Source organism: Colias philodice, chromosome 17, assembly GCF_061535455.1.
Source record: "Colias philodice isolate Cphi_HAF_F1 chromosome 17, ilColPhil1 Martin Lab GWU primary, whole genome shotgun sequence".
Lineage (NCBI taxonomy): Eukaryota > Metazoa > Arthropoda > Insecta > Lepidoptera > Pieridae > Colias > Colias philodice.
In genome coordinates this window covers 6,487,947-6,513,660 of record NC_143102.1, presented here as the reverse complement: position 1 = coordinate 6,513,660, position 25,714 = coordinate 6,487,947, and the positions used below count along the sequence as shown (strand labels likewise).

General features: G+C 33.0%; 2 protein-coding genes across 7 annotated transcripts in view; one reads left to right on the top strand and one right to left on the bottom strand.

Moving 5' to 3' along the window:
• The window catches only part of LOC149481131 (glutathione S-transferase 2-like), a 280,674-nt gene that overhangs the window by 152,306 nt on the left and 102,654 nt on the right, over nucleotides 1–25,714 (bottom strand). The window lies entirely within an intron of this gene.
• The window catches only part of Pde11 (Phosphodiesterase 11), a 194,359-nt gene that overhangs the window by 83,345 nt on the left and 85,300 nt on the right, over nucleotides 1–25,714 (top strand). Inside the window, exon 2 of one of the 6 annotated variants that reach the window (XM_089705540.1) lies at nucleotides 16,882–17,069. The exons of 3 other annotated variants lie outside the window; for them this stretch is intronic. In XM_089705540.1, the coding sequence (XP_089561666.1) occupies nucleotides 17,012–17,069 (58 nt within the window). In that variant the 5' untranslated portion in view covers nucleotides 16,882–17,011. Of the gene's footprint in view, nucleotides 1–3,222; nucleotides 3,525–16,818; nucleotides 17,070–25,714 lie in introns of all 6 variants that reach the window. 2 more of the 6 variants (XM_089705539.1, XM_089705538.1) reach the window with 2 other exon arrangements.

The window sequence follows — 25,714 nt, the reverse complement described above, 5'->3', positions numbered from 1 at the left end:
CATTAAAACATGCAAATTGTTTAACTGAATCACATAAGAAACTGGTAGTTTAGCATAACACATGCCCGTAAAGACAAGACATAAGTAGTTTTTATTTGTACCGGTTAAGATTCCATTGAATTGAACCAATCTATGACTCAGCGTAAGAAAAACGACTTAAAGTAGTGGTCATCAATCTTGAGTCAAGCTTGCTATACTTTCGTCTTGTGTTTTGTAGAAAATCCATATTATCTTTCAAATTCAGTTGAATCTTCCTTAACTTTCCCCAACCTACAATTACTCAATACATTTAGGTATGCTGTAAATTTATCTATTCACTGTTCAGATATGCGGGTTTGATACCTCTGTGTAATTCGTGGTTTAATTGACTCGATGAATATTTAATATCTGTTTGTCATCAACGCTGATATTGCTTTAGACTGTTGAAACAAATTATTTATTCATTTTACATTTGTGCTATCAACAATTAATCGCATTAATCTGTTCAATTATATAAATTAAATTCTAAGCTTTGAGATATCCAACCATACAACATGATTGTACTTATTATATTTTATTGGCTTGCAATAAAGTATCTCATCCTCGTCGCAATAGATCCATTCGATATTTTATTTAACGTTTTATCACTCGGCCATTGGTTGATAATGACAAAGGATTAATGAATGTTGTACTATTCCGTCCAAATATTGATACACTAGACATTAATAACTTCTCTCTATTGTCTCTAAATGGCAATGTGGCTATAAAACGTTCTTAAAGCGATAACGTGGTCGTTTGCAGTCCTATCCACAATTCTACACACGGACCACACGTGTGCCCACATCTCATTAATTCAATCGATACGCCGTCACTAAAACATAATGTTACCAACACTGTTGCTGCTTTATTGCTGTGCAAACTGACTGCTGTGAAAATATTATACGCTTTGATAAGCGAACATTGAAAACCTTTCGCGTCGATTGCTGACTTTTTATTCTTTGCTCAGCCATTTCATCGAGCCTCAGTCCTTACTGCATTACAATTGAAAATAGCGATACAATAGACGAATGTAAGTCGACACCAGCACAGCTGACTGGCGTCTCTCAGACGGGTGCATCTATAAACATTATAAATGCATTAGCGTGATAAATATCCATTACTCGTTTATTGCATTCAGCTTTTCGAATTGCCTAATATCGAAGTTGTACGAACATATTTCTTCGAGAGGAAGTTGAATGTCACGTCGGATGTGTTTCCTCGAGGCATATCTGTGATATATGAAGTTTTTGTCGTCTATTTCTAAGCGAGGGCACGACCTCTCTCGTGACGTCATAGCTCGAATGAACGTTCACCTCCCTCTTTCGCCTTAAAACCCACGTTAGGGTCAGTTTCATGTAAGTCGAGTTCAGATATCAAAACCACAACATCTGTTGTCTAGGGAGTCGTTATGTGTCTGCTGTCTGGACTTTGTCGATATAGCAATTGAAACCTTATATTTTGAAGGGTTGGTAAATGGTAAATGGTATAAGAATAATTCATAAATACGAATCTAGTTGAAAAGAATCAAATAAAAACTTTTTAGTTTCGTTCCCATCAACACCAAACAATTTAAATTTATTTTTCCTTGTGTCAAAATGCTATTAAACGCATGGAATATAATAATTATGCCATTATAAATGTTTAATACGGTTTCAGTTTCGACATTAGTTGAATACATTTTATCAAATACATTTATCTTATTTTTATTTCCTTTGACGTCCGTATAGAAGGAATAGCTATTAATATCCGGTTTCTTATCTCGTCGTGTGGACCCGGTTGTTTGGACTTATGTATCTCTGCTTGTTGATACCATATTCGGAGTACTTCACTCTCCATAGTACCAATAAATACTACTGTGACAAATGACAAATTTATAGAGACAAGAGGACAAGATAGAACTAGGTGGAGCAGCGATATTTTCAGATTTATGATTTCTTTTCAACTTAAATGCAAGAGAAATCCATGTTTTGATCGTTTGAAAACCTTATTTATTGCCTTTTAAATTATAATTGATAACTTTCCTTAAACGCACTTCAATAAGGATAAGCCGGTTGAATAAAAGTCTAAATGTTTTATTGGTTAATTCTTGGAATACTGTGCTTGGTTAAAGGTATGTCCAGTCTTGCCGGAAATCAAAAGATATTTATCCGCATTTCCTATACAGTAGCAAAATCGTCAGTCCTCATCGAATGAGTATTGAAACAGAACTCGTTTTCATAAAGTTAACGGAAGACGATAAAGCTGTCCTTGTTGTGCTCTGCTCGTAGGTACGTGGAGTGTATGCCTTGACCTTCGCCGGTCTGTGACCGCATGCTAAACAAGTCAGGCGGTAACGTCTTGCTTTCCTAATAGTTTTCTTTGAACTTTTGTTCGTTTGTGTTTCACCTTGATTGTCGTCTATTGTAGTTGGAGTGGATCTATTGATAGTTCTGAATGTCTCTTCATCAAAATGTTCTTCTGTTTGTATTCAGTATTTGAAAACTTTCAATGCTCTCCATAAAAAGTATTATTCATTAACAAAGTTAGGCCTTGTAGTATTGATAAAACTAAACAAACCTCTTTTTATATATGTACTTAGCTGTATTTCCAATTTCGCTGAATGAAAGTAAATCTTGTTTGCTTTAAAAAAACTGCGTTAATATGGTTGATAGAATTTAATAAATAACGTTTTGGATATTTTGCGACGCTCAAATTCTGGTTGAACCAATTCGGTTTCTTCTTTATAATAAAAAACTTCCAGTAGGTACCGGTTTTGTATTTTTCCTTTCGTAATGAGACCTTTACCACATTTGGTGTCGTCTACCGCACTGTTGTTTCTATACAAACAATATTATTTTATAAAATAAATAATTATAACAGGCTTTACCGGTTCTGCTTATTGATGATCTCGATACGATACGTGAAATTATTGATGTACATTTTTTAGATTAAATAATGTAGGAGGTTTCGAATAGGCGAAGGTGAATATATGTCAGTTCTCTAGTGAGACATTGACACAGACTTGTACTTTCATTTCATAACGGAGCGGCGCGACGTTAAAAAAATAACGTATATGTTTTTTGTCGTGCTTTCATGATAGGGCACTTAACTATTGAATGTGTCACCGTCCTACTCTACTTTGATTCATTAGTTATATTTTCGCTTTTATTTATTTTCTGACGGGGAAAGGGGTTACTACATTCTTTTTGTTTCTTTTCTTTGCAGTTAAAGTCCGCACCCGTGCGCCATTTGCCTGGCACGGTGATGGCTATGGATGATTTGAGTACTCTGTGAATTGTGGTGGTGACTCGGTGATGGGATCATCGATTAACGAATAGTGTTGTGCTAGTGTTAGTGATGTAACATTCTATGGAAGTGTTAGTGTGTACTCGGAATGTTCACGAAGCACGGCAAGACGCTTGAGCGGTGTTCTCACCCCTCTCATAGGAGCTGCAAGAAGAAAAAACAACCCCCGCATACACCCTGGAAATACTTGATGAATTGCCCACTCGTTAGAAAATGTTTTGGTATAGTATTTTTATGATTTTATTTATTTTTTAACCCATTTTTGATTTTTTTACTATTATGTTTCTTCGAGTGTTCCCAAATAAAATGTGATCCGTATTCATGTTTCGCGGCTTACTAAAAGTCAAACATGTTTTTGTTTATTGTCCAATATGCAAAATTAAGTTTGTAATATTTCCGTGGCCTTGTGTCATAGTATTAAAATTCAGTTTGGTTACGCGCTCAAGTTTAATTGCTACCTACTTATTTGAATAATGGAGTACTACCACACCCCGGACACTCCATACAAAATTATCGTTTTGACAGTCACACTGTAGAGACTGCAAACGCTTTATGGTTGGCACATTTGTGACTAGCGTTAAAAAAAGTCGCGTTTTTCTGATGAAATACATCCGTAAACAGCACAATATCTAACCATTTTCTACGAAAAACGATAATCACAAATCCAAAATAATAAAATTACTTTAAGTCAATTTGATTAATGTTGTCAATCTCCGTTGCGTATCGTCCTTGTAGAAAAATGTGGACCATTTTTAGACTGATCGTGCGGGTTGAGGTAAGTGTTTAATTTTGGCGGGGGGCGGAGAGTGTCCGTTCTGTAGCGTTTATCTACTATTATATGTATATTCTGTGATACTACGACCGCGTGACAGTTCGCGTAAAGGTGAACGCCACGAGTGGAAAATATTATTTTTTTGACTTACCTACTATCAATTTATTGCGCAGTTATTAAAGTGATTAACCGTGTAGTCTATCTTGTAAAATCTTGAATATTTTATTTAAAAAACTATAGCTCAAGAGATAAATTATTTGTAATAATTCTCTAGATTGTAAAATAAATCTCATATTGGTCGATGAACGTACCCGACCTTGCGACGGCATTCCTCAACGTCCCGATTGGTCGTTAGATCAATCCACCAACTAGATCTGTGTATGTATCATCAGTCTCTACATGGCATTATTGGTATTAATCGGCGGGAAGCAATTTATTCCATATGGCATAAACTCGTTGCCTGCTTATAACTCGGCGTGTTGTAAAAACTTAAAATAGTGTTATGTATTGCCAATTCGTGCGGTAGTTACGTTAACAGTTAGTGATAACATTTATAATTTAAAGACAACTTAACAATGAAAAAGTAAATTGATAAGGCCAAAATATCAAGCTTATTATGGACATCGTTACAATATGAAGAACAAAACATTTTCTCCTAAAGCACCCATGCTAAGGTCCAAAGCATATGAAGTTGATCCCTACACGGCAATCATTGTTTATTGTTTTCACAAGTCTAATAATAATAAACAATGACTCCGAGTTGGAAGCAATGAATTGAAAGGTGAATTTGCGACAAATATTCTCGCCGTGAGCAAAATCAAGACCGAAACACGATGGGCGTGTTGAAAAACAACTTTTTGCGCTGCCGAAACCGTGTAGACCATAAATGGAGCAAAATTGGTCACCAAACGCTGAATTGGTTCCTTTAACCCGCCATTGGTGACGTGAATTTGACTTACAGCGTTGGTGACCCCGGTCTCACGCACCGGGGTTTTTGACTACGAGTTTATCTGTAATTTACGGTTCATGCTACTTTTCATTGGGATAGATATAAAATTTGATCTTTTATTGTCAATAAAACATAGGTATTTAATAAATCAAATCTCTTTTATTAGCATAAGACAACATCTTTGAAATAACTAAAATTGTCAAGTATTTTAACAAAGTTTTTATAAAACTCAAAAATAAAGCATCAATCTTAATTATTTAACAGTAAAATTAGGCTTAGTCAGTCTTATGACACTGAAAACATAAAATGAAGTAACATAAATGGTAATACTTCGACCAAAAAAAAAAATATACAATACTAAAATCACTCATCTTCAACAGCCAAACAACTAGAGCAAGTTATTGGTACTACGTGCGATCTGGTTCGAAATTATCTGGTTCGAAGTCACTTCCAGATTCACTTTCCGATGACGTTTGTAATCTGTCCTCATCAGATACTGCTTCTTGCAAAAGAGCCTCGAGACGACACTGATTACTGTCGTAAGACATGCTGAAACAGTGTTCACAATTTGAACAAAAAACACGGAATTTCTTGTAAAATATCGATCAAATCTAGCAAAACGCTTACTAATAATAGAATTATATGATTAAACTATAAATTACAACAACAGCTTTATCAAAATAAGTAAAATAAAAAAAATACACAATAACCATTTTACTTACATAGTTGGTGACGCCGGTCTCACGCACCGGGTTGGGGCCAAAACTCAGTAACGTGCGCCCGCGTCGCTGTCGTGGGGTAGGGGTAGGGTAGGGGGCGCGAAATTAGGCAGCTACTCGAAACCACAGTGCAATTCGATAAACGGTGACAAAAATATTTGGGTTTCTTTAACTGCCCGGTCTCACAGACATATGAGGTCACCAATGGCGGGTTAAGGATTTATAAAATGATTCGAGATGTACGAATTTTCAAAAGAAAGAAACCAAAACGGCTTTATATTCTTGTTGCAGATAATAACATAAAACGCTTATAAACACTTATAAAACGTTTTAACCAACAGCGCATTCAATTCTTTTAATCCACTTAATTTATAATCAAGAATTATTTGAATTTATACGGTCGAGAGTCAGAAAATGCAATAAAGTTTGGCAGCGATCAGCGGCATCCAATTCTAGCGTTAGCGCGATGGATCGGGCGACGAGTCGGTCAACTAGTTGGGCGACTAGTTGGGCGAGTTCACTTGTTGCGCTTTGGCAATGTCAGGCACCGCGTCCATCTCGTGAGTGACGGTTGTTTCATTACGTTACATTAACCACAGACTCGACGAGCTGTAACTACTAGGTATGGGGGCACCGCTGATACTCGAGAGCGTTTTAACGAGATTTTAATGCTTTGACTTGCAAAATTTATTACCTCTGGCGCCAAGGAGTGGTTGTCTTCGGGGATTTACTACTTGTAAATAATTTCCCGCTCCAGCAATTGCTTATGAGTTATGGGTGAGGCATGCAGTTTTTCACAACAATAGCTTTTGATCTGAGAGCAAAGTGGTATAAATTTTATTTCATGTTTTATAGTCGTTTCACATTTTGTGTGTTTTAACATTGTTCTTTACCCACGATCAAGATTAATTTCCTTTGAGATTGAAGCTCGTGGTTTTTTAACGTACGTCATAGGAATGTACCTAGTAATTACCAATCACAAACGCTTAATGAAGACAGGTGGCTGTAATCTTATATATGAAAATGAATCGCAAAATGTGTTGGTAAGCGCATAACTCGAGAACGGCTTAACCGATTTCGATAATTCTTTTTTTATTATATTCCTTGAAGTACGAGGATGGTTCTTATGTAGAGAAAACGTAAACATGTACCACGGGCGAAGCCGGGGCGGACCGCTAGTCTTATATATAAAATTCTCGTGTCACAATGTTAGTCTGCATACTCCTCCGAAACGGGTGGACCGATTCTCATGAAATTTTCTGTGCATATCGGGTAAGTCTGAGAATCGGCCAACATCTATTTTTCATATGTACCACGGGCGAAGCCGGGGCGGACCGCTAGTGTAATATAAAAGGTCGATTAGACTGCGGCTCAGCGGGAAGCTATATTTTAGCTATTATGAGAATTAAGAAAGAAATAACGTATTTTAATAAAATAAATTTTTAAAGATAAGATCTATGATTATACGAAAAAGATAACATAGAATTTAATTAACCGTATACAATATATTAGCATGTTAAATGCAGAACACGTGACAAAATATGTTATGTAGTATGATTTATGACACATATATACATAGGTATATTAAAAAGGCATAAAAAACAATGTGAATAAGGTCACCTGCTTCCTCGCAACGGAAAGTAGTAAATATTTTATACTATTTTCAACATCTATTCGGTCGGTGTCATTGCCAAATGTCAATATGGTGAACTATTCCATTTACGGCGCTCGAAACGAATTTCAAAGACATGCATTCGCTTTATAATTTTTTTTAAAGAATAGAAAAAAAGAGCGTGTGTGCCGAGTACACGTGTCAGAAGTGAAACATCTTTGGCGAGATTTAAAGATAGCAAAATCGTCGCTTTACTCCATGACGTGACGGTATTTCCATGACGAGACCTTGAAATTTTCCTAACGTGCCTAAAGAAGTTTCACTTCAAAAAAATTGAATCATGTCTTGTTTAGCAAGTCGGTGACCTTTTTGTTGAGAATTTTTGTTTCTGTTATTCGCGTCGCGTGGACCTGGAGCAGGTAGGCCACGATTTTTCCCGGATGAATATATTAAAGGTATTTAGTATGCGAGTGTAGCGACCGAGATTGCGTTACCTTGTCGCCTTGAGGGACGCACTGCATATTGCATAGGCTAGCTCCATCTGTATTATGGAACGACAATGATAATGAATTTGTGTTTGTGTCATTTTAGATAATTTACACATGCTTGTCGATTTTTAAGGTACCTAACGGATTTAACCATTTGAAAAAATGAGCGATAGCTCTTACAAAAAACACGATAGAGTGATATTTTTTATTCCAATTTTTGTGACTAAACGTTATAAATCGTTGAATCTACTCGTGAAAAGAAACATTTTTCTCTAATTATTGAGAACTGGGTCAAAAGCTTGAGACGTGCAGATTAAATTTGATTTCCTCCATTTAAAATAAGTGGCACTCTGACGAGGAATAATTCTTAAGGACCTAAAAACTATGGAAAAATCCGTTTAACTCCGTTGCTCCGCAAAAACACACTTTTTCATACATTAGATGATAATTGAATGTTATTTTTGCGTTTGTATACATAAAGGATGAACGTGCAGGAATGTGTTTGATGGTAAAGTTATTCATGAGCTAAGTAATAAGTAATTCAAAGCGAATTAAACTTTCTCTTCAGACCCCAATCGTGATTAATGTTATATAGTAGGTATACTTTACACGGTATAAGTTTAATCGCACTACTTTATTAATGTATATTATACCTACACTTAAGGCTTTAATGAAGAGGTTTTAACGTCAATCCTACTTATTGTCATTAACATATTATATTTTCTATATTAAGCCGGCTACGCACGTACCTACAGCAGGGGCAATATTGGAATTGCACCCTTAATTATTATTGGCTCCTTAATTGTGATGTATATAGGCAAGCAGGGGAAATTTAGGGAACAGATGAAATTGCTCCAACCGCCGTGCAACCGAGATTGTTCCAATATTGCCTCTGCGGCATGTAGGTGTGTAGCCGGCTTTAGCAGGTTTTAAACGCTCCCATGTGCATAAATTCGCGGAGATAGTTTCACTCAATTTATGTTAAAATCGTCATCTAGTAAAATCACGGTCTGTCTACTATTACGCCATTTATTCTTGTAATTTTGGTAGTGCCCTTTAAAATCGCAAAAACGTATGTAAAATAGCAAATTACGTTAATGTTTTTTTTTATTCTACGAAACGTGATACGAAATCTGTTTGCGTAAAAGAGTTTTTAATTTATGAGGTAAATAAACATTTATTCCATTTGTATTTCAATTAACAATTTAGTATTTTATTTCATGAACCGGAATAGAAATAATAATGTGTACAAAAAATAATAATAGGTATAAGTAATAAGTTCATACATATTACATACCTACCTAATTTATTGTCTTGTAGTGATGGATGTCTTCTAAAATTTTATTAGTTGATGATGATCATAATAATTGCAATAAAAAATATATAAGTGTTCGTTTATTTTAACGCATTTCCTTTATAAAGCAATCGAAGTAGGTACAGATAAGACATTGATTAACCAAACTAATAAATTATTTAACTGCAATTGCATCAAGTGACACAATTATTTAGATCGGCCACTCACGTACCTACCTGCAGCAGGGGCAATATTGGAATTGGTCCCTTAATTGGTTCTTAATAATTGTGATGTGTATAGGCAAGCAGGGGCAATTTAGAGAACAACTGAAATTGCTCCGACCGCTAACCAACCGAGATTGTACTAATATCGCCCCTGCGGCAGGTATGTGAGTAGCCGGCATTACAATTCACGTGTCCCCTGTGAATAATTGAATTAAAATCTTTCCCAATTATAAGTAAAAGCTCGCAATTGCAATAAGAATATTTTGACATGCAAATCGACATTTTTGAATGCAATCTCATGCATTCAGAATCATGTCACCGGATTCAATGCTGAATTATGTATGATCTCCAATACGATATTCATGTCTGATATGAAATAACGTATCTAGATTGTAAGAAGTAGAATTTTGTAATTTATAATACGTTTTTCCTTGATTGTACATTTTTTGTATTTATATAATCGGCGGATAGTAGTTTGGTTATATTGTCGCAGGATTCTTCAGCTTCAATTAAACCAACAAATACTTCAAATAACACTTTTATTAGTATTCTTAACATAAGTTATATAATATTCACAATTTGACAACGTGTGACGCGCGTCGCTGCTCTACGCATATTGGCGCTCTCTCACCTGCTCTAAGCTTGCAAAGCCCTACGTCTAGGTACATTATATAGATAAATAATAATAGAACCTAACAGCTCGGCCATCCTGTTCATAGCGAGTCCCTTCGCTCAATTATATAGTATCGAATTAATTGACAACAAAAAAAAAAAATAATATTATAATGATGGATTAACAGATTCTAAAATACTAACATTATTGTATTGTAACGAAAAGGTTCCGAGAAACTTAAAAGTAATGTCATTACTAATACAACTCATATTAACCTAAATTTCTTATATCTTTTATTTTAGAGCTTACATCACTCAACAATCCATAAATAAACTAGAGAAGAATATACTAAAGAGATACATATAGGATTCTTAGTTAAACTTAACTCATACACTTAAACTCTAAATACACCATTCTTAATTAAACGTCTGAATCTGAGTTTTCCGTATCACTACCAAACTCCCTATTAAAAGTCATCCATGGCTGTACCTTATCTACCGATACCACGGCCTCATATCGTTGTTTTTTTCGAGTTAGAGGAGTATCTTCAATGATTAATCTATCATTAGGAAGTATCTTTATTACACGATATGGGCCTTGATATTTATTTACAAGTTTTTGAGATTTACCATCATGTGGAGTTTGTCTCTCTACACGCACTAAGTCACCCACTTTATAATAAGTTACTGGTTTCCTAGCTTTGTTATATCTGTCAGCATCTTTAGATTGTTGTATTTTTATTTTCTCACTAGATTCACTTCGAAATGTATTCACCTTATTAACCGGGGTTTCCAGTGTATCATCAATTACAGAACTTAAAATTCCTTCCGTTCTACTTTTTATATTAAAACCGAATAGCAACTCAGATGCACTCTTTTGCAAAGTTTTGTGTTTCGTGGTATTTATACCTATCTGTATATCTAGAATATGCTCATCCCAAGCTTTCTCGTCGTCTCCATGAGATGATGTCGAAAGAGCATTAAGAATAGTCCTATTGAACCGCTCAACTTGACCGTTTGCTCTTGGAGTAGAGACAGCATTAATAACGTGTTTGATATTGTAAGAAATTACAAAATCTTTAAACGCTTTACTAGTAAAAGTAGATCCTTTATCGGTAATGAGTCGCGTTGGTATACCAAAATAACGAATGTGTTCTTTCATTACTTTTATAGTCGTTGCCGTTTTGGTATTTAGTTATAAATGTATTTTAGTAGTGTTATCCGCGAGGGGGGGCTAGTGATCTGTATTACAGGTCTTTCACAGACCTATTTCAGACACTAGTCCTTCACAACGAAAATGCTACACGTTTAAATAATATTTTGTTTCATTGTAATAGTGTAAGTTGTGAAGGCAAATAAATTTACTTTTATTATTATTATTATTCCTGAAAGACCGAAACAACTAATAAGTAACTCCAATAAATATGTACGTTCGTTACAATCTCTAGGTAACGCGGAACTATTTATCTATTGAAACATGGTAAGCTCAAAATAATTAGAATAGGTAGATACCTTTTGTTCTCAGATAGAATCACTTTTTCCCACAACAGCTTTCTAAATTAATTACACTGTTCCAAAGTTAACTATACTTGAGTACACTTGATTCTTCTTTTAACTATTGTCCAAACTCAGAAAATAAAGAATGAAATGTCTATTAATAGACCCAAAACCGAACTTAACAATCACACCTTTACTGCGCTAAGCCCAAACGGTATATGCCCGACTCAGTGCCCATTCTTTTGTTTCATAAGTACATGAATGTTTTGTTGTTCTCAGGGTCGGAACGCTGCCACATCGTAATCCTATCCTTAATGTTGTTAATATCAACACCACCTTTGGTCTGACCTCGGTCCCCATCCGGCCTGTGTTACATGCGTGTGATATCACAGTCCCACTAACACAAACTTGCCCCATGACGCATGTAGGTACAGTTAAGAATACGTCAAGCTTTACAGTTTGAACCTTGTCTGTACGGGTGTAAGTGTAAATATTGAACTGCTCACAATTTTACTGATAATTCAAACTATACTTAGTTCGATTTTTTTTTCAAAACCATCAATATGTAAAAAAAAAAACAAATAGTTATATTATACCAGAAACATTTTCTACTTTTCCGCACAGTAACTATTGGTACAACACAATGTAATGTACTTACGTTAATCCACTCTTGTAGGCGTGTTGAGAAAATTTTATATATTCTCCGTCATCCCACTTCTGAACTATTGTCGCAGGATTCTTCAGCTTCAATTAAACCAACAAATACTTCAAATAACACTTTTATTAGTATTCTTAACATAAGTTATATAATATTCACAATTTGACAACGTGTGACGCGCGTCGCTGCTCTACGCATATTGGCGCTCTCTCACCTGCTCTAAGCTTGCAAAGCCCTACGTCTAGGTACATTATATAGATAAATAATAATAGAACCTAACAGTTATTACAATATGATGTTAATTAAAATGTTAACCTGTCAGAAATATTAAAATTAAACATGTAGTCTTCTATACGAGATAATTGTTGATTACGTTTTCACTTAACTAAATTACGGTATAGGGATGTTGGCAATTCCTAGGAATATCTGATGAATCATATCAATCATATAATAAACCTGGGATTTTTACTGACAATAACTCTATTATTTTCCTGTCGAACTACCTAAGTGACTTTAGGGCTAAAACTTAGTATTTTCATGATGTTGAATACAAAAAGAAGTATGTACCTACATACCATCAATCAATCAATAGCCAAAAAAAACTTTGGCAAACCACAACATAAACATAGAGATATTTTTAATGTTACAGATAGTACGGAAATATAAATATTTTGTTAAGATTTGAAGGTTTATTATAGTAGACATTATGGGTTTAAAATCAACATTTCTGATTCATGATTAACCTAAACAGTATTGGTATAAACAAAGCCGGTTTTTAATGGTGCGTGATACTTTTTATCATTTTCTTAAAAAATCGAAACAAGACCCGTCCTTGCATAAATTGGTTTATTAAAGAGGTTACATGATTACTGTAAAAACATATGCCAGCTGATTGACACTGAAATATATCTAAACTTGAATTTCTGTTTGATTAACGCAAGTGTTTCTATTATATCCAAGATTTTTATGTGACACTTTAAAATGTGTTAAATACATTAATTTAATATATTATAATATGATTCGATAGATAGTTCTCTATGGAAACTACAATTCGAAGCGTGGTAGGTAACTAAAATCTATGTACCTAATAGGAAAATATACAAGAGTCAAATTTTATGGGTAACAATTGTTGTATTCAATTAACCAATGACTAAGAACATGACGTCATCTAATCAATTTCTGATTGCTCCCAACATCTTTTTCATAGAAAGTATACAGAATTTTGTAAGAGTGCTCTTAAATAATCGTCAATTAGAATTTGGCTGGCGTGTTGAACGTCCGATCCGTCCTGTATGCCCTTACTAAGTACTAACCTTAATATTTCGATTCCACTTCTTTATCATTTAATTTTGTTTCGTTTTATTTAAATTTAAGGTGTGTAAATATATCTACGATCAAAAGATTGGACATAGTCTTCGACTTAATTTAGGATTACTTTTGATAGGATTATTTTAACGCTGAGTCAGTCGAGTTAGACGAACAATTAAATATTAGTCAAGGTCGGTTCAAAATAATGAATTTTATTATAATAGAAATTCATAAAATACTTATAAAATGTAATTAAAATTCCGTTTTACATACCAAAAGTTATCATAAAGTATTTTTTGTATTATTTCAATACGTTTGAAATTCAAAACTGCTGTAATTCCGAGTAATAATTAACATTTATGTATTGTTCATTTTATGAATATTTAAATAAGACATTGAAACGATCCTCTTTATTTTTTTCTGTTTTTTATTACTACATTTTATTCGTTTCAGTTAAGAGTCATATGCATATTATTTAATATCCAGAAGATTTTACTGTAATTGTTTTCTCATAAAGTTAATGTCATGTTCCTTAGATCTTTGTTTGTTTGAACAGATTGTTTTCGTAGTTAGATTATCATTGGCCTATTGGAGATTGGAAGTTATTTTCGATCTTTCTTTCGTGTATTTCTAAAAGACAGAAAAAAATACGAATAATGGTTTAGCTCGTCTAATAGATTGATTACCTGTAACATTAACAATGTCGCGAGTGAAACTACTTAAACATTTTACATTTCCAATCAAAAACAAATTAAATGCTACATTCGTTGTATTCGTAATTTTGTAGTACTGTGCAAAAAAGATTTTAAAATTAAATTTGATTTACTAGCCACATACTAAGGATCTAGCTTATCTGCTCAACAAAATAAACACTAGACGTACATCGGTTGGAAAATCGTAGGTAATTTAATTTTCCCATGTTGCAACTGCGACCAATTGGTTGGATAAAATAAATCAAATAAACTAGCTTTACAAAATATAACGACAAAATATTGTGAGGGACTTTTTAGTAGCGGTAAAGTACATGCTCGCATGCTGCTTGGAAATACATTTTTATATTTGTTTGGTGAAAAATATGTTTTGCAATTGACGATGTTATAATTTTTAAGGAAAACATTAAAAAGAGCTAAAAAACTAGAAATATTCTTATAAATATTCAACATACTTTTATTAATTCAAAAATCTCGATCACATTGTAGAAACAGGGCTATTAAATATTATCCAACAATGTTTATGTCTAAAATTCTATATCGCACTATTGAAATGCACCTATTTGATATTCTGTCTCTAAAAAACATAAAAAATAAGTGTCTAAATACTGTCTAATATAATATTATGTGGATATTTCTGGATATAATATGTGCTACAGTGCTAGGATCTCGAATTGCTGAAGCGATTATAATGAAAATTCTCATTCCAAAATCAATGTCAAGATTTACGCGGAAAATCGTTTTTTTATAACGAAAACGGGAAGATCTAGTACCTAAAGTATATGATAGCGAATCATCTTCCTTCCTCTATATTTTATTTTATCAAATAATCGCCCATATGGAAGTAAAACCAGTTGTTTGTTGCACATTTCCTGTCGTAAACAAGACTCTAAACAATAAGTTATGTAAAATGTTAGAACATATTATTACTCAGGAAATGATATGCGGATAAGTGCGGATATTATGACGTACCGTATATAAAATTGTAAACAACATTTCTGATTAGCGGATGGGTTGACGCTGGATCGGAATCGAATCAACAAGTTTATCTGTGTATATCTTGCATATATTTTAGTATATTTTTTTATAGATTTATTTCAAATGATACCATCAATAAGATCAGCAAATTGACCCAGTGGCCAGTTTATTATTTACATTTATAATATTAATAAAAAGTAGCTGAGTTCTAATAATATATAATCGAAATAAAATGTTAATTCATTTCATCGTTTCAGATTTTAATAATGTCATAAATGTCGTTGCACAAAATGTTGAGCATCACATATTAATATTTATTTTAACGCTTCATTAGGACCACTTAACAGTCTATGTATTATTTGGTTTTTCAGTCATTGAAACATTTGGCAAGTGCTAAATAAATAGCTAAAAGTGGATGAGTTAGGACTTGATATTCTATTTTTACTCTAAACGAAGCACGTATCAATATTTTCTTATACACTAAAAAAAGATTAAACATGAATGTATTATTAGAACAAATGTGCTAAGGAGTCGACATATCTACAACAGAGTCAAATTTAAGCTTTACATAATGGAATGGAATCATTATTTTCCATTTACTATTTATCACCATCTATTGGATGCGGTTTTTTTTAATAGATAGAGTGATTCAAGAGGAAGGTTTAAGTACATATATAATTTATTGGGTTATAGACAAAGCGGGCGAAGCCGCGGGCGGTAAGCTAGTATATTATACATAAAAACGGCCATTAACATATTGACAATTGATTATCTTATATATAAAAATGAATCGCAAAATGTGTTGGTAAGCGCATAACTCGAGAAAGGCTGAACCGATTTCGATAATTCTTTTTTTTATTATATTCCTTGAAGTACGAGGATGGTTCTTATGTAGAGAAAACGTAATTATGTACCACGGGCGAAGCCGGGGCGGACCGCTAGTATAAAATATAAATTACTTTAATTTATTCTCTTCTATATTGACACTTCATTAGAATAAGTACGAAATATCGAGAGTTGATTAAAATTGAGCTATTTTCGTATACTCATTTTGTATAATGTACAAAATTCTATATTTATTACGAGTTGGCGTCCGCCGTACAAATTGGATGAAATTAGATTCATACATAAAAGGACCTTGGACAAGGACAGAGGCTAATTATTATCGTATAAACAAAACATGAAAGAGATCAGGCGTATACAAAGTTAGTACTCATAACATACCAGAATAAATAAACGTATTTGTCTTCGTTGATATACGTAACACGCGCTTAATTGCGTCGAGTTTAAAATTGCTCCAATAGATAATTGTAGCCGCCATTCATGATCTTCAATTAACTATTCTACAATCGAAATCCTAAGGCACAATTAATCAATGACAATTATGTTGTGTCGCGACTTGTCCATTTGCTATTTTCACTTGTAACAGACGATGCTGTGATGATTTATATATACCTATTTGATGTAAGCTCGTGACCCGAGAGATTTTAATTTGAACACTTGGTTCGGTAACTGCGCAATTTATTTAGATCTTGCTTTGATGGATAGATTGCTCCTGGGGGCTTTTATATTGCTTTTACTGCAAATAATGATTATTAATTCAATCTATATCTTATAAGTATCATTAATTTACCAACGCTCGATGTGGCTGTCATTCTGTGAAAGCCTAGTATCAAAAATATTTTTGTATACAGAAAATAAAACGAAAACAGTCGAGTTTTGCTATAGCACCAACAACTATAAATATTTTGGAAAAGCTAACACACGTGGAATCAACGATGTGTGCGTGAACGTTGAACACTAGTGCAGTGTAAATGTGTGTATCGAAATGTAGCGAGTGTCGCCATCTGGCGGTTTGGATGGAGACTAGCGCGAGGTAGCGCCCGCATGGGGCAATCGGCGAGCATGTGTCGCCTCCACGGATCATGCCTTCACCACAAGAAAAGTAAGTCCTTATTTTTCAAGTGAAACTTCTTTAGACGCGTTGTAAAATTTCAAGGTAGCGCCATGGAGTAGGGCGAAGATTTTGGTATTTTTGGATCTTGCCAAAGAAGTTTCACTTCTGACACATGCGCTCTGCATATACGCTCTTTTAACTTTATAAGGACTTATTAGTTAGGTGTGTAATTTGTCTGTATTAAATATATGCAGATTAGGGTGCTTTATAAATTAAGCAGATTTATTATGTGATAATTAATGTCTTGTATATTGAACGTCTCCAGTATTTACAGTAATTTTAATAAATACAGAAATATTTTTGCAATGTCTTTGTATAATTATTGGGAGTGAAATAAATATAAAATACATTGTAGGTTACGTGCCGCCCATGGACGTATAAAAAAAGACGGACGGTATATCGCTTATACATGGAGTGAAGCTTAATAATGGCGGCGACACATCCATGTGTGTGTGCCATGTTGCCATGGCAACAGCTGTGTTGATGACAATGGCGGCTGTATTTTTTTCTATAAATTTTGCCGTAATAATTTTGTCATTAAAACATAAAAGAAATAACTTGCTTCCCTGTGGAATGTAATCCCTTGTGTTTTGTTATTTAAAATTGTACTGTTGCGACACCATTTAACCACGCAAGACGGCATTTTAAATATTTTTTGTGAAACAGTGACGCAGTTAATCAGTCGGTAGTTCACGACGTAATGGCGGCCGACTAGCTTACTATGGTGAGAGTGTGTGCGTGTTCATTGTCTTTACACGATCGCTAGCTTACTACGGTGGCTTCACGTTGTTTGTTCGTAAAATGGCGTCCGTCTTTTTTTATACGTCCATGGTGCCGCCATTGTGCGTACAAAAAGGAAATATATTATTAAAATTTAAAATATAAAAGTAGTAACTCATAACTTTGCATATTAGAAAACCCGTCCATCTGAAGATTAAAGTTTGCAAAATTGATGTTTTGTTGTTAAGAAGCTAACAAAAAATTGCGGTCGAGATTTGTAAGATAGCCTTACACGCGCCGACCTTTTCCCTTTTAAATTTTATTTCTCTTCAGGGAACTGTAGGTACCTTAAACATCCCGAAGGTTTTGAAGGAAGGAACTTTCAATCTTACGTGATGTGTAACTTGTTAAACAAAGGAAAACTTTTGTCGTACATTCTGTTACGTGATGTCACGTTTGAGTTAATTTTATTTTGGGCTAAATTAATTATTAACTTTAGAAATATGTTTAACATGCTTTTATAAGCTTCACCTGTATGTTTGTAACCTACTCCTTTAGAATCGATTTTGATTTGCTGTAAACGTACAGATTTAATTCAAACTTTGTGTTTCTACAATTACAGTGTATGTTCTTAAGTTCATAATTATATCTTTACCTACTCTACGAATAAGTAAAAATGCTCTTTTACTCAGATTAAAAATGTATGAAGATCTTGAACTCTGTATACTTTTAAAGTAGTAAAATTAATTAATTCTCAGCTCTCGCGCCTGCTTGTATAATTTAGTGTAATTAAAACTACTCCGTTGGAATTTGTGTGGACAAAAAGTTGACATTGATTTTGTGAGAGAAAAGCTCTTGGTTAGATAAATAACTTAGAAGGAAAGAGGAGTTTTTTGTTATGATCATCTATGTAAATGTATGTAGCATACAAATCTCAATTTGTAACAGAACATAAAAAGCTATTTTAATAGTACGTGCATAAATAATTCTTTAAGCAATGATAATTGTTACTACATTATAAACGAGACACATTAAACAGACTTAAAAAAACACACTAAACACAAATTCAAATGTAACTTCTGATATCTGTCTTTCATACATTTTACTATATTATAATAAACTTTCGTAAAAGCACTGTTTCCTGAAATTTAAGGCTTAAATTCGACTGGTTATTCTCAATAATAACAAACAAAGCGGGGATTTGAATGAAAAATATTCAAAATATTTCCAACCTGATTGTTTTTGCAGATTGTACGATTGTAACACATTGTTGAAAAACAAATGTATTTATTTTTATAGAAATTGCTTTCCGTTTTCATTTTAAGTGAAGGCTATCGTAGATTTCGACTTATAATGCAGTTTTGGTGCAAATTATTACATTATTTGTCATGGTTTTAGTTAGTAACTAAAACCAAGAGGCATATTTCATAATGCCTTAGTATTGAGTACTTATTAATGTACCTACCTAATATAAAATTATTAGGTACTTAGTTTTTATTAATGGTAAGTTATTAAACAAGACCCAATGATATTATTTAATTTAAGTTCGAAATTTGATACCTTCGAAAAAAGAGACGTGCGAATTTTGGTTTGGCTATACTCAAAATATACCATAAACCGGGCTATAAATTGATATTTAGTTTTATAGCATTGAATTATAATTAATTATCGATTAGTTATCATACAAATCGTCATTGTAAAACTGTTTTATGCTATTAAAACTTTCATTCATTTGCGGAATAGAAATCTTAAGACCTGATCATTAATTACTCCTATAATATGTTAAATGGAAATTCCTTAAGTAGGTATACAATGTTATTTAAATTTTTCGAATTAATCAGGCATTTTAGGATGTAAAAGTGTGATTAGAACAAGTTCTGATACAGTTATTAGCCTAAAGAAATTAAAAAAGGTATCTTATTTTGATAAGAAACACTAATGTCATTTGATCCCGTGCTTAACATTAATTAACATTAAATTATAGTCTTCTTAATTGAATAAAATCACCACTTCAACATAATATCTCACGCGATTTGCGACAATAAAGCAGAATAAATTAGTTAATAAATAATTTATAATCTGTAACACTTAAGCGAAAAGAACTCTGATGATGTGTGTATACGATGTATAAGAAAAATGCTTTTTTTTGCATTACATGCAGTGTAATAAATCTTAATATATATAAATCTCGTGTCACAATGTTTGTCCTCAATGGACTCCTAAACCACTTAACCGATTATAATAAAATTCGCACACCATGTGCAGTTCGATCCAACTTGAGAGATAGGATAGTTTAAACATGTAGGTCCACGGGCGAAGCCGGGACGGACCGCTAGTAAATAATAATTATGAGAAGAGAAACGAACTGCGAAATGCCCACCCAGGGCCGGAGGTCAATTTTTTTAAATCGTCTACTCAATTACATTAAGTATGCCTTTGTATAAGAAAATTAACAATGTAACTTCCAAATGTCTGTTTTCCTATCTATATAAATCTACTATAGCTTCGCCCGCGTGGTCAAAGTAAATTCCCATGCAGGAAATGATTCGTTTCACCAGGGTAAAGAAGCCTATAACCACAGTAGCTACTAACCTAACCCTTATAATTTCCATACAAAAATTATATCATAAAATCATTTACTTAAAATAAAGACAAATAAAAAAATAATAAATAAACACTTTTGCATATATAATCTTAGTAGGGATTTACGTAGCTGTCTATCTAATGGGAAATCATATTATATTATGTTTTATAATCCTATTATTTTATTTGCTGTTTATGGTTCTTATCAAAAGGAACGAATCCGTTTAGAAAAGGAATCGTTGTAAGTAACGTGGGTCGTTCTTGTAATAAAACCGATTATGATAGCGGCAGTCGTAAAACCTGTGAGCCCTAAAATCAGCTCATTGGGCAGTTGGCAGTCAGTGGCAACAACTTCCTAGTTTTTCTAATAAATTTCTAGTCCGACGAGTTTGTATACAATATTTTTGTTAAAAAATAAATAGACTTGCGTACCTACGCTACGCTACGAATTTCAAACAAAAAATATACGACGCTTAAAAATTGCTCGGTAAAGTTGAATAAAATCTATATAACATACAAAAAATCTTTCCTCTTTTAAGAAATTAAGTAATTTAGAATTAGTTTTCAAAATATTCTTATAATTATTACTATCTACCATATACCTACACCACACCTACACGATAAATACATATTATTTATACTGTGCTATAGGTAGGTACCTATAATATATTTAAATGACAAATTATTTAATAAAAGTTCCAAGGTACGTTATCAAGAGTACATACATATTATGGAGCCACTTATCAAAAAAGGTTAAAAAAAAAGAAAATATGTTATATTTCTTTTATACAAGTGATTTAAACATTTGTCTAAACAGACCTTACGTTTATATTGTACATAATTTTATGTACCTAATGGTAACGTCACAGTAATTAAATTATATTTTAGTCAGTTTAGATCTTTATCATTTGTTTATTACATATAACGGATATAACCATAATTTATTTTTCTAGCGAATAAAATGTATGCTTTTTTATTTACAAGTCTAATAAAGTTGCTAGTGCATGCTATCATTTAAGGTCGTGGATATTTATTTAGGAATTTTTAAATGTTTGAATTGAGATAAAGGCGTAACTATTGCAAACACAATGTTTTAAAATATTTAACCGTATATTTAGATTTTATCAAAACACATAACCGGACCGGAAATGACAAAAATTCATAGACACACTCACTTTCCTCATTGTAATTATTATTTTACGCTGTTTAAACCATATGTGCAAAAAAATGTTGATTTCAAAGAACTCATTTTCATATTTTACTAGGTACGATCTGTTTGCCGAAAATGTTGCTTATATTTAAAATTAAATGGATTGAATTTATATTAAAAATTTACGATTAAATATTTTATCTGTGTTACAAACGACGACGTTGTGTAATTAATCGAATAGGTTTAACGAATCGAGAATAAAATAATAGACATAAGAAAACATGTAAGTTATTTAGTTTATTCACACATGAAACGTCCTTACACTTAGGGTTCCAAATTAAACTTTTACAGCACGCCCGAGATATCTCAGAAAGTACGTACTCAGAACTAACCTGTATACAGAATGCCTAACTGAAACTAACAACTATACAACTCAAATTGGCAATTCGAATTTCGACTCGATTGTTTTACGCTTTATCAAATAGAGCATCTCATTAGACAGGAGTTAATTGTATTAGAAAGGCCACATGAGATAGGGATGGATAAAGGTCGCTGAACCCTAGTCATTTAAACTTTGCTGATTATTGTGCGCTTTTCGACGTGTTTTTCGGACGTTCTGAATAATTTATGTTAGGTACACATTAGAGCAGCAGTACACATGGCATTTACAGTGTTTTTATACGTGTTAAGCATGTTTTTATTAGGTTCGTTTGCGTTTAATGATTATTTTTTAATACATATTACTTTTAAACTACATCTTTAATTAATTTCACCCTAATCATAGTATAAAACATCATCAAAGTAGAAAATTCGTGGAAAGGTGGTTTGCGATCAGAAAGCTTTATGGATAATTCATCAAAAACTATATTCTTTTACAAATAGTTGAATGCTAATACATACATCGACAACAAAGAAGCAACGCACTTAAACAACCACATTCTAGTATAAAGTTAATTTCCTTTTAAATATTGAACAGGGTTTTATAGCGAATAAAAACAAGAAAAGTTTTATAGGATCGTATATTCGGGTATTGGTTTATCGGGCGATGGTATTTTCGTTACCAATCTGTAAATGTTCACGGTTTAGAATGAAATGTGTAACTGAATGAGGTTTAATAATAACATGTCTTTTCATTCTTATATAAATTCAATAGTTTCTGTATTTGAGTTGGATATACCTAATAAGAATGATGCATATCAATACACTTCTAATGTTTTACGAGGAATATATAGAAAATAAACATGGTAGGTAATTCATAAACAACGCAGCATTAATACTTCCGAACATTCTTCATATTCCTGACATTAAAATATTCAAAGCGTTTTCCTTGTGAATATTTATTGTTCAAATATTTACTAAAGCACAGAAATGAAATAATATAATACTATTAGAGTTACTAAATAGCATGTGATATTTTAAAACTAATAACTAACGGCATGTAAGTTATAAAATGGATATTATGGAAATACCATGTGCGCGAGATTAAATTTTCCTCGAGGATTCTTTACGAGAGGACTAAAACATGATAAGTTGTAACTGCAAACTGTTTAATGAAATTAGTTGTGTAGCCGATATTTGCTTTGACAAGTCAAAACGAAGTCATTAAACGCAATTTTTTGCACGCATCTTTACGGGGATCAGAATTTTTTTAAGTTAGGTTTAATACGATAGGATTATGATGGATACAGTTCAATACAGTATTAATTTTACCTGAAATTGATTTTCTCAAACAGCTTAACGTCAATGAAGCCATACTTCCACTTATAAAGATTAATTCGTTTACCTATACATGAACTAAGAGGCATTATATTATAATAAACATAATAATACATAATAATATGAGGTGGCGTATCATATAGATATGCTTATTATATATATCAGATGACTTGTTGAACTGAAATGTATATCTATATACGTTTTGTAGAAATGTAACAATTGTAGCTCACGTGGAAGCAAGACATTTAGGCCTGTAACGGATTTAAAACACGATTTATAGCCAAGTTAACTATAGTGATACATATAGCGTGGTGAACAAGAAACATTCGAGAATCCAATTTACTGCGCAATTTTATAAGCGATAAACTGGTTAAAAAGTTATGAAAAATGGCAACCCTTTTACGCCTAAATATCCTTTTCACGTAGACAAGATAAATCTATAGCTTATTTACAAGTAAATATTTCTATAAATGTTTATACATCATATTAAACACTTGACCGTAATTTGAAGCTTACTTCATTGAGAAGGTACCTAGCTTTTTCCGCCTATTCTTCCCTCTCTTTCCGTTGTATGTATGCTATCTCTCTCGCACACCTCTCCACCAGGTGGCGGGGCGCACGATAATGTCGGGCGCTGGATGTTTTTCATTGGCGTCTAGCTTCCGCCGCGAGAAGGTTGTCTACAAGACTACAACCTTGGTGCTATTAAGTATTAAGTATTGCTTAAAGCAAGTGCTAAAAGTGTTAAAAAGTGTATCCCGTCGGATCGGTACAGTGAGTTATTTTTACATCTATTCTAATAATATTTTACTTAAAAATGAGTAAAAATCTTTAAAGTCAACGGTATAATCGTTGGACTTTATTTTAAATGCTGAGGTTTTTAATGAATCCTTCAGCAATAGTTTATTTTTCAATATGCTTAAATACTTAATAGCATGAATAAAGATATTTAAAATTAACGATACAACCGTTACATTTTACTTGAAATAGTAACTTTTCTTTTGAAATATTTCATTATGCAATATGTACTAATTAATATTTGAATTTTTAATACTGTGAGTAAAGCTATTTTAACGGTGTTACCGTTCGGCTTTACTCGAATCGTTAATATTACTTTTGTGATTATTTGATATTACTAGATATATCAAATACCCTCTCTTGTATATAGATATTTTTAATATTTTATTTCATTTTTAATAATGTGTTTTTATTACAAGGGTACAAGTGAATTTTTCGTGGAAAAATTACAATTAATACTTAGTATGGATATGAGCCAACTCAAAGCTTTACAGGCATACAATCCATTGCTACGACTTTATTACATTGTCGTTATCGCTAGGAACGGTTCGGAATTCCTATCATAGTTTATTACTAAAAATTATCGAACGAGATGAGTCAGCTCCAAGAAGTCACGACATGTCAGAACACGTTGTGATATTATTTTATAAATCGTACGGGAGTTACCGCTCAACTGAATAATGATGGAATTCGCTCATGTATAGTAGATACGTACCATGAATGTTCCACACATTCAAAACTATCCGTAGTCTATACGTGTCCTTTTATGAGTATTATTCTGATCCGTTTTTATGTGAAAATAGACACTGTGATATTACACACGGCTAATTTGATTGAAAATAACGTTTCCTATGTTCAAATGATGCAACTTTTCTTGTTAAAACGAGTAAGTACCAAAAATTTTACAATTAAATTCTTTGGTTTACTGAACTTGTGCTGAAAGGGTTATCGTATAATAATTATCGAGATATCTTAATATAAATTAGATTTAGATCAGATAATTTCACTTCTAACATTTTAGAATAATATTATAAACTTGTACACCTTGACAAAAAGTAAAAAATTGCGGGTGAGTGGAGATTATTTTGTGCAATTAAATATAACGTCCTACGACGGTATGGTTGCGTTCGTAAGGAATGTTAACGGATATAAAGCAACTAAATGTTACATCGATTGCATGAACAAAAATAAATATGAATCGTTCGTGAAGTTCATTTTAAAATTTAGTGAATTGATTTGAATTATGAATTTATTAAATGTCGCTAACATTGGAAAATAAGTTAAAGGACCTTGTTAATTGCTATATTATTTAAATGATTATTTACTGCTATTTTTATATTAGCACTAAGGTGTATTCTTGCTCGAAGCAGAATACATAAATGTAGCCACTACTCCTCGCAGGGGTTAGCCAGGTCAAATTCACCCTCGCAGGGTGTCTCTTAAGCATTTTTTGGCAGGCCCTACTTATTTCTAGTTACAAACATCCCTCGCGCAGCTGTCGCTCGCAGGGAAATGGTGCAAATATATATCGGCCCTCGCGGGGCTTTGATTACAATCGTCCCTCACGGAAAAGATGGTGCGAATATATATCAGCCCTCGCGGGGCTTTGATTACAACCGTCCCTCATGGAGAAATGGTGCAAATATATATCAGCCCTCGCGGGGCT